Source organism: Bison bison, unplaced genomic scaffold (genome assembly GCF_000754665.1).
Source record: "Bison bison bison isolate TAMUID 2011002044 unplaced genomic scaffold, Bison_UMD1.0 scf7180017864376, whole genome shotgun sequence".
NCBI lineage: Eukaryota > Metazoa > Chordata > Mammalia > Artiodactyla > Bovidae > Bison > Bison bison.
The window spans coordinates 13,158,083-13,168,525 of record NW_011494948.1 but is presented as its reverse complement, the minus strand read 5'-3'; the positions used below and the strand labels follow the sequence as shown (position 1 = coordinate 13,168,525).

Sequence of the window (10,443 nt, the reverse complement as noted above, 5' to 3'; positions counted from 1 at the left end):
TGATATTTCTCCCGGCAATCTTGATTCCAGCTTGTGCTTCTTCTAGCCCAGTGTTTCTCATGATGTACTCTGCATATTATAAGTTAAATAAGCAGGGTGACAATATACAGCCTTGACATACTCCTTTTCCTATTTGGAATCAGTCTGTTGTTCCATGTCCAGTTCTAACTGTTGCTTCCTGACCTACATATAGGTTTCTCAAGAGGCAGGTCAGGTGGTCTGGTATTCCCATCTCTTTCAGAATTTTCCACAGTTTATTGTGGACTCAGTTAAAAAAAAAAAAAGGAGAAGTTAAATAAAAAAAAGTGTGTGTGTATGTGTGTGTGTGTTTTGGTTTGGCTTATATGGAAAAATTGGAAGGTCTACCAACATTAGATTTGTGATTTTCTTTGGCAATAGAAAGATAAAAACGAGCTGTGCCCTTCAGATAGGGTGTGGTACTGTCCATACTCTAATCCTTGGAATCTGTGACTATATTATATTACATGACAAAAGGGAATTAAAGTTGCAGTTGCAATTAAGATTGCTAATGAACTGACATTAAAATAGTGCGATTACCCTAGATTAACTAGGTCAGCCAGTCTAATCATTTGAGCTCCTAAAATTAAAAGAGGGATAGTGAAGAGCTTGTGGGAGAGAGGCAATATGAGAAAGACTCAGTCTCCAACTGTTAGCTTTGAGATGGAGGAAGAGGGCCAAAAACTAAGAAATGCAACAGCCTTTAGAGCTTGCGAATGACACTCAGTTTACAGCCAGCAAGAAATCAGGGATCTCAGTCTCAGTCACAAGGACCTAAATTCTGCCAACAATCCAAATGAACAGGAAAAGCATTTTCTCCTGGAGTTTATAGAAAGGAGTGTACCCCTTTGACACTTTGGTTTTATCCTGGTAAGACTATACTGGACTTTTGGCCTATAGAACTCTAAAACAAAATATTTGTATTTTAGGACTCTAAGTTTGTGGTAAATTGTTAGGGCAAAATAAAAGAATAATATGCAGGCCATATACACTGCCTATATCACCAAAGTTACTACTTCGACAAAGAAGATGTATAAACAAGTAATAAACACGAGAAAAGATGCTCAACACTGTTAGTCATCAGGGAAATGTAAATTAAAGTCACAATAAATGATCACTTTACATCCATGAGGATGGCTATAATTTAAAAAAATAGACAAAAACAGATGTGGTGAGGATGTAGACATTGGAATCCTAATACTGTTGATGGAAATACAAAATGGTGCAGCTACTCTGAAACACAGTTGACAGTTTTTTAAAAAGTTACACATAAATGTGCCATACAACCCAGCAGTTCTACTCTTAGGTATATACACCCAAGAGAAATGAAAAGATGTCTACACAAAAGCTTGCACATGAATGGTCACTGCAGCACTATTCATGATAGCCAAAAACTGGAAACAACCCCAATGTCCATCAATGAGTGGAAGAAAATGTGGTATATTCATACAATGGAATACTATGCTGCTGCTGCTGCTGCTAAGTCACTTCAGTCATGTCTGACTCCGTGTGACCCCATAGACGGCAGCCCACCAGGCTCCCCCGTCCCTGGGATTCTCCAGGCAAGAACACTGGAGTGGGTTGCCATTTCCTTCTCCAGTGCATGAAAATGAAAGATGAAAGTGAAGTTGCTCAGTCGTGTCTGACTCCTAGCGACCCCATGGACTGCAGCCCACCAGGCCCCTCCGTCCGTGGGATCCTCCAGACAAGAGTACTGGAGTGGGGTGCCATTGCCTTCTCCGTAGAATACTATTACTCCACCACAAAGAGGAATGCAGCATACATGTCACAACACGGGTGAATCCTGAACACGTTATGCTAAGTCACTAACAAAGGACCATGTAGGACCCCACTTACTCAAAGTATCTGGAATAGGCAGGTCTATGACGACACAGTACACCAGTAGTTTCCGAGGCCTGGAGGAAACGAGGGGGTTGGGAAGTGATGGCTAAGAGGTGTGGAATTTATTTTGGGATAATGAAAATGTTCTAAACATTTGAGTGTGGTGATGAATGTACAACTCTCAATGTACTAACAGCCACTGAATTGTATACTTTAAATAGTTGATTTGTACAGTATGTGAATTACACTTCAACAGTGTTTTTAAGAAAACAACAATCTTGGTTTGTTGTGATGATGGTTATACAACCTAAAAAGTTTGCTAAAATATCATTGAATTGAACACTTACAATGGGTGGATATTACGGGATGTAGATTATGCCTCCAGAAAATTGATAAAACAATTTAAATCTAATTTAACCTTTTCTTGAGGAGTCAGGGTCAACAGTGTGACTACTAATTATCTTGCACAAAAAATAAGAAGGACTTGGTATTTCTTTGCCTTTGTGATTCTGTTTAGTTGGTGTGCCTTTGGTATCAATATTTCAGGGCCCGTAGGGTCTAAGGGCTTCCCTGATGTCTCAGATGGTAAAGAATTTGCCTGCAATGTGGGAGACCCAGGTTCGATCCCTGGGTTGGGAAGATCCCCTGGGGTCTCAAGAGTCGGACATGATTGAGGGACTAACACTAGGAACTAAGGAAGTCTAGGGCTTAGACTATCCTTACCTACACGTCCCCAGGCTGCCTGGCTTCCTTTTCCTCCCTTGTTTCAATCACCATTCCCTAAACATATTTTTTACCAATGCCAGTATGTCAGATTTTACTACCATTACCTCTACTGATTATTCAGTTGAAGTTAACGACTCCCCAGGACTCTAAGGCAGCAACCTCTTTTGCATGTTCCGCTGCAGAGTCCTAGATGAGGGACCCCATACCCAGGACAGCTGCATGATGCTACAGCCTCTTCAAGGTACAACACTCCAAGGATATGGTACCCTCTACCTGTCTCACCACCCATCCTTCCCTCATTCCATTGAACAGATGTGGGAATTGCTTTTTCAGAATGTGAGATAGGCTAGGCTAGATCATTTCCTTGTTTGCTTCCTCTATTCTGCTGCAGAGCAGAGAAAGTTGAATTCTCCTGCTATCCTCTCATCCCTTTCATCTGAATTCTACGAAAGCTAGGCTTCCTCAGTGGGCATGCTACACATCTATACATACTGAGGAAAACTTAAGAATCTTGGTTACTCAGTATTGTAACAGATAATGAGGTCCCTTGATGGCAGCTTGAATGAGTCAATGGCCATTACCCTGATGCTCAGAGCATCACTAGGAACACAGGTAAACTTCTGTGCTTTTCCCTCTGATCTGGTGCACTGGGGCAAATCTTTCATTGCTGGTTGTCACCACGGTGACAAAGTCCTCTCTGAGCCTAACTCTCTATGCAGCAGAATCCTCCCCTGGTGAACAGAGTTGCTGGATGAAGAATTCAGAAATGCCAATTTGAAATGACTTACATTATGAAAAGCTTACAAAACTGCTTGTCTTTATTGCAGCTACTAAATCATAATGAGGAGGGGGCTGAGAAAGGAGAATTAAAAAAAAAAAAAAAAAACCCAACTGCCTTTTATTTTTATTTTCCCAGTGAGGTTTCTGTGATCTCTTTATTAGACACAATATGTGTCAGCTATTCAACTCATAGAAAAGCAGAAAAACATGCCAGGAAAGGAGAAATATTTTCTGTCTCTTTCTTCCTGTGAACACTTGGGATGAGCTCATCTGTGTTCTCTCCTTTCAATGAAAGATATGCTCATCCCTTAGCCCCCATCTTCTTCTCATTTTCCATTGATGATGTCAAGCAGGCCTTACAGTATCTCTTTTGTGATCTTATAAAATCAATGACAACCAAAAACGTTTCCCTTATGGCTATGACTTCATCAGTGGGCTACACCTGGATGGGCCTCATCTGCATTGGTAAGCAGAGCTCCCCTCCACTGGTCCAGACTGAAGCAATTTACCAGGAAACTACTGCTTTCCTTCAAAATGCTGCCTACACCGTTCGGATCTGGCAGTTTTCTGAGCAATGTCGGCTGAATGCAGAATCTCACTAGTCAAGATGGCTCTCCAATCTTTGTGCCTTGTCATGCACACCAGAAATTCTCCTCTACCTATGGCTACAAATGCACACAAAGTCAACTGTCCTTTAACAGGTTAGGTATGTGACCTTTTGGTGACATTCTTAAACGCCTCCCTAGCCGCTGCTACCCTCCCCCTCCCATCTACTTTCTGAGCAGTGAAACATCCAGGGAAGCATCCGGTTGAGTCCAGTTTAGGACAGAAAGGAGTTTTGTGCCACTGGGTCTACATGGCTGTGAGTTTCTGGAACCAGGGAGGTAGGCAGGGAAACATTAGGCATCTCCATCCTGAGAGGGACTTGTGAAGTACTCTCAAAACCTTTGGGACTTAAAAGATAAAATCAACACATACTGATGAATTTAGAGAGAAGCAAAGACAATTTAGAGAAGCAAAGAAGCTCGAAAGACAATATTTTACAGGCTTAAATAAGGCAGAGTAGGAAGGTTTGGTATATCTAAAACGAAATGATGTTTCTATATTTAAACAAAAGTTGTAGAGAGTACCAATGGACCTACCATAAACCTGAGCAGCAGAACTGACAACACTCTCAGTTCAGAGGATGGGGGAACAGGAATGGTCTAATGATGGGCCAGGGGGCGTTCATCAGTTCTCCCTTCCTCTCCCATGTGAGATAGTCCTCTCGTAGCCACCTCCCTTGCTCTGAATCCAGGCACACTCCAACCACTTTTCAGATAGCTAATTCAGCTTTCCCTTTGACACTGAGACATTGAGACATTAGACAGAGGGGCTCTACAAAGGGTTTGTGAGCATTCCATTCTCTGAAAAGGAATCTCCCCTACTGTAAAAATAACCTGGCTTTTGCTTTATCTTCACAATAATAATAATAAGAGTGAACAAGTATTGAGTGCTTGCTACATGCCAGGCATACTTATAAGCATTTTACATGAATGAAGGCATTTAATCTCCACAAGAACCTTCTGAGTCAAACACTATTATTATCACCATAAGTCAGATAAAGAAACTGAGTCAGAGAGTATGAAGAAGCTGCTCAGGAATATGTAGCTTGGACATGACAGAGTCAGGATTCAAATCCAGACTGTGAGGCTCTGGAGCCTGCAGGTTTAACTGCCACACTATGCTTGCTCTCGTGAATTACTGTGAACAAATTTCTCTGCATCTGGTCAATTCAGGTGTATTAGCAAGACCCAAGCAAGACTTGGGTCTTGCTAATGTCAAGGGGACACCTGAGTGCTTTGAGCCTCAAACAAAATCCTTTTTTTTTGGCCTACATTTATACTGAAGTCAAGATAAAAAACAAAATGCAAAAACCACAACTCTACAATGTCTTTTAAAGCATAGAGGTACTGAGGTTTACCATGAGGGTCTGATCACAAGTGAGTTGGCAGGCTATACAGTCCATGGGGTCCCAAAGAGTTGGACACGACTGAACTGAGCATGAGCACAAAGACAGAGCTGAATTAGCTCCTAGTGGGCTTCTCTGATGGCTCAGATGGTAAGGAATCTGCCTGCAATGCAGGAGACCTGTATTCAAGCCCTAGCTCAGGAAGATCCCCTGGAGGAGGGAATGGAAACCCACTCCAGTACTCTTGCCTGGAGAATCCCATGGACAGAGGAGCCTGGCAGGCTGCAGTCCATGGAGTTGCAAAGAGTTGCACACGACTTAGCGACTAACCGGAGAAGGCAATGGCACCCCACTCCAGTACTCTTGCCTGGAGAATCCCATGGACCGAGGGGCCTGGTGGGCTGCAGTCCATGGGGTCGCTAGGAGTCAGACACGACTGAACGACTTCACTTCCACCTTTCACTTTCATGCACTGGAGAAGGAAATGGCAACCCACTCCAGTGTTCTTGCCTGGAGAATCCCAGGGACCGGGGAGTCTGGTGGGCTGCTGTCTATGGGGTCGCACAGGGTCGGACACGACTGAAACGACTTAGCAGCAGCAGCAGCAGCAGCAGCAGCAGAGCGACTAACACTTAGAAAGTATTGGTTAAGCCAGAAAGTTCATTTGGGTTTGAGTTCTGGAAAAACCCTAACGAATTTTTTGGCCAACCCAATACTTGCAAATTTTCAGTGTGAAGATATACAGTGAAAAATGCATGGATGCAAAGTTGGGCTAATGTTTTACACATTTTAGAATTGATTTAAGGATGTGTTTCATCTTAGAAGAGCTAGAGAAAGAAAGAGAAATATTTATTAGGTGTGAACTATGTGCCTGGCTTTGGGCTCAGGGCTTTTTCACATGTGCAATCTTATTTACCCTCACAACAATCTTGTAAAATATGATTAATTTCACTCTTACAGGTGAGAAGGAAGATTCAGTGAGCTTATACCCTTTGTTCAAGGTCACACAGCTAATGAACAGTAGAACTGTATCCTTTAGAAATGCCTCACATCTCCCCCTGCTGCAAAGTGCCCCCCCACCACTTACATGGTATTTGGGTTGTATCTTATCCTATGCAGGATCTTAATGGGTACATTTGAAGGAAACTATCTCTTGATTCTAGGTGGTCACGTATACATCTATTACCTTCACTAGTCTGTAAGCATCACAGATCACAAAACTCAGGTCTAACTTACTGCTCCACACTGATAATACTTGGCAGAGGACGTGTTCAGAACAGTAGCTGGTGAGTCACTTTAAAACTGTGAGTGTAGACATTGACGTCAGGCTAGGTGATAATCCCAGGTAAAGATACAAATACAATCTTAAAGCAACATCTCCATTTTGATCCTTAACTTTCAGAGGGATTGTCTGACAGACGTGCCAGCAGACCTGAACAAACCCCACCATCGAAGACAAAGACACAGCTCCCTAAGCTCTGGGTGTGGTGTCCGTGAACTACTTCATCGCTCAGCTCCTTTCCTCCTTCTTCCCCGGTGCCTCTTTGGCTGCTCTCTCTCTTTCCTGGCTTTGAACATTTTGGCAGCCTCCAATAGCTCCTCTTCAAAGAGCTGAAGACAAGCCTGATGTTACAATTGCTTTGCTTAATTCCAGACAGGTTTCCATGAATCATATTAAATTCAGGTGAACAAAGGGTATTTAGTCTGTGACAGAGCTGAACCGTATCTGGATAAATATAAACAAGAGAGTTAATCCTGTAAGAGCCACTATTTGCCAGCAGCTGGTAGGCTGTCCACACTGCCCTGGCCAAGGCAGACTGTGTTGGGGGGCGGGTAAGGCAGAAGAGAATTAACCAGATGGGTGCCAAGCATCTGGACTCCGTACAAAGAGGGGCATAAAGATTATGACTGGAATACATTAGGAGCAAAGCAAATGTTCTATTCACAAAAAAACAGGCATTAATAATAGTCTGTAATCCACCTCAGGGCCCCTCAGCTGGCCTTACTCTTTGTTGACTTTCATCTTCTCTGCAGAGCGTCTTGCTCAAGGTCCCTTCCCAGATCAGCCTTAGGTCATGGGGGTAGAAATACTGTTGCTAAACAGATATGCAAGGGAGTAGCATGTGTGACTGGAAAACAGTGTGACAACATAATCCTGGCGTGGATGGATGAGGTCAGTGTGGGGTGATGTCGGCTTTTCTAGCAACGATTGAATCATCTCATGGGAGCGGCAATTGAAAAGAATAAATACAAACACATGCAACACACCGCCACAAAGGCTGCATGGCCCAGACCCGAGGAAGGGGAGCCCAGACTGAAAGCATCAGTGGGGAGACGAGGGGACAATGATCTGGGGGTTAGGAGACCTCAGTTTCCTTCTCCCAGCCACCAGCTGAGAGGCTATGTGACCTCAGGTTGCCTGGTTGCTAAGAACTGTGGGCCCTGGTTCAGAGTTCAGATGGTCTCTAAGGTCTCTTAGTTTCAAAGGCAAGGATCCGTCCTATGTAAGGAAGGTTTTATAAAACCCACCTATGTAAGGAAGGTTTTATAAAAGTCTCTTACTCTAAGACCACAACCTTACCAGGGGGAAAGATGGGAGAATGGATAGTAAGGGAATTTGGGATCAACATATACATACTGCTAGGGAATGGCAATCCACTCCAGTGTTCTTGCCTGGAGAATTCCATGGACTGAGAAGCCTGGTGGGCTACAGTCCATGGGGTCGTAAAGCATTGGACATGACTGAGCGACTAACACGTTTAAAATGGATAACCAACAAGGACCTATTGTATAGCACAGGGAACTCTGTTCAACATTACGTGGCAGCCTGGATGGGAGGGGAGTTTGGGGGAGAATGCATATGTGCAAATGTATGGCTGAGTCCCTTTGCTATTCAGCTGAAACTATTACAACACTGTTAATTGGCTATACATCAACATAAAATGAAAAATTAAAAAAAAAAAAACCAAATTGCAACTTTGGGAGGCACTGCACTCTGAATTGCGATTTTATGACGTGGCCACGTATAGAATGGTTTGCCTAAGCTCTATGGATAAAGGTGAAGTACTGGCAGGTGCATTAGAGAAAAAGGTTGAAATAAACAGTCAGAGAGAACACTTGTGCTCTAGCCCACAGTCACAGAATTCCAACTACCCAAGGGTCTTAGTTTCCTTTGTAATAGGTGGGACGAGAAATGAAAAGATCATTTGATGACCTTAGGTCACGAGTCATGTTCCCTCATAGACTACTTCCTTGTATATATCTACGCTCATGCTCGTTCCTGCATCTCTGTTATCAAAATTCTACCCCAAGTCTAAGACCTCTCAGGTAGAATGAAACTGTACCCTCTTTAGTTATCAAAACTTATTTCACTCATTCTATCTCATATTACATGCTATCTTCATTTAATTACAATTATAGGTCACAAACTTCCAAAGGCAGAAAATGGATCTCATTTATGTCTATCTCCCTGACCCCACTTAGCATGCTGTGGCACCTACTTAGCAGTTTCCATATTGAACAGCGGTTTTCACATTACCTGCTAATGTGACAGCAATGGAGACAGAATCATATCCCAAGGCATTTGAGGCATTACAAGTGTAGAAACCCACATCAGCTTCCACAGGTGCCAGGATCTGTAAGGAATCATCTGGCTGCAGAAGAATCCTGGAGCAACAGAAAAGAAATGTAGACCTGGTCAGGTCAGTTGACTCCTTTTTGGCACCGGACATGGGTAAAGCTGGAAGGAACCCCAGGGGACAGTAAACAGAACCCTGTTTAACAACAGGCACAAACTGGCCACAGTGACACACGGGAAACCAGCCTCTCTTGCCACTTTGTTGAGTGTGATTCTGGAAGTGAGCCCAAATAAGGCGGTTTTGGATTGCTTATGCAGTTTGTTGACTGCTTGGGCTAAATGCTAACTGTTGGAGCAGACAGCCTATGGACACTGAATACACGTAACACATACACTGGGGGTGAGAGGAGACGTTAGAATGAATGGTGCAGATGGATTTGGGGAAGGCTTCAGGAAAAGGCAAAGTTATAAAGGAAGAGTTACTAATGCTCTGGATGGTGGAGAGTAGGCAGAGCTTCCAGATATGGAGAAAGGCATCTGTTAAGGCTTGGAGGTGGGAGAGAGGAAGCCAGAAATCGACTGCTGACGAGAAGATGTTGAAGGAAGCTGTATGTGTAACTGTGTCTCAATTCTTTTGTCTTCATTAGTCTGGAAATATTACTGGGCACAAAAATTAGATCTTATTTATTGTTTCATTTCCCACAATTCTTGGCAGAGGGCCCTCTGTAGAGAAGATGCCAGAAGAATGAAGGCAAAGCCTGCCCTTCAGGGTCATGGTAGAGATAATTCTAGAATAATCACCATGGAGTTCAGATACTTTGCTTTACCTGAAAGGGATTATGAGAATCAAATGGTGAGTACATATCATGAGCTTCAAAATCCACACCTATCTCAGGCTATTTTTTTTTTTCCTAGATGGATGCCATTTCTAAGAAGTACCTTCTATGGTAGTTAAGTAGATGAATGACTAATGATGACTTTAAAGCTCATGGTGAGGCTGATGATAACTTTAGTGTGTATGTGGAGGTGGAAAATCTAGAAGAGTTGGGGGAGGATTGGATGGGAACTTTCGAGATCCAGTGCTGGACCTGACCAGGCCTTAGGTCAATACATCATTCAACAGCATGGAAATGAGCTAGTGGTGGCTTTGCAGTTCCTGGAGTCAGTCACTTCCATCTTTGTGATTCTTTCCACCTCCTTATTAATTTCCAAAGCTTCCAAGAGCTTCCAGCATATGTTCCCCTCATATGTTAGCATCCATCTATGGGAGTCAAGCAGGTAAGGGGTTGCTTTTCAGGTAAGGCACAAAACAATATTTAATGATAAAATTAAGACTAGGACTCAGATCTCCTGTCCCACCGGCAGTCTCCCACCACACACTTCTTTTTCTTCACTATGTCTCGGCTGGGCCTCTCCAGACTCTATTGGCACGTGTAGTCTGGCGTCACCTCTAGTCAGCTCTTAATTATTCTGAGGTGGATGACTAGTCTGGCAATGAATCAGGCCTTCTCAAATCTGTTCTCGGCCTTGGACCTACTGCACTGCTTTT

The 10,443-nt window shown here is 43.2% G+C and overlaps 1 protein-coding gene across 1 annotated transcript in view; it reads right to left on the bottom strand.

Annotated features, from left to right (window-relative positions):
* Nucleotides 1–10,443, bottom strand: part of ADAMTSL1 (ADAMTS-like 1) — a 496,626-nt gene that overhangs the window by 125,399 nt on the left and 360,784 nt on the right. Inside the window, exon 20 of the mRNA XM_010857061.1 lies at nucleotides 8,856–8,983. Coding sequence (XP_010855363.1) covers nucleotides 8,856–8,983 — 128 coding nt within the window. The remainder of the gene's footprint in view (nucleotides 1–8,855; nucleotides 8,984–10,443) is intronic.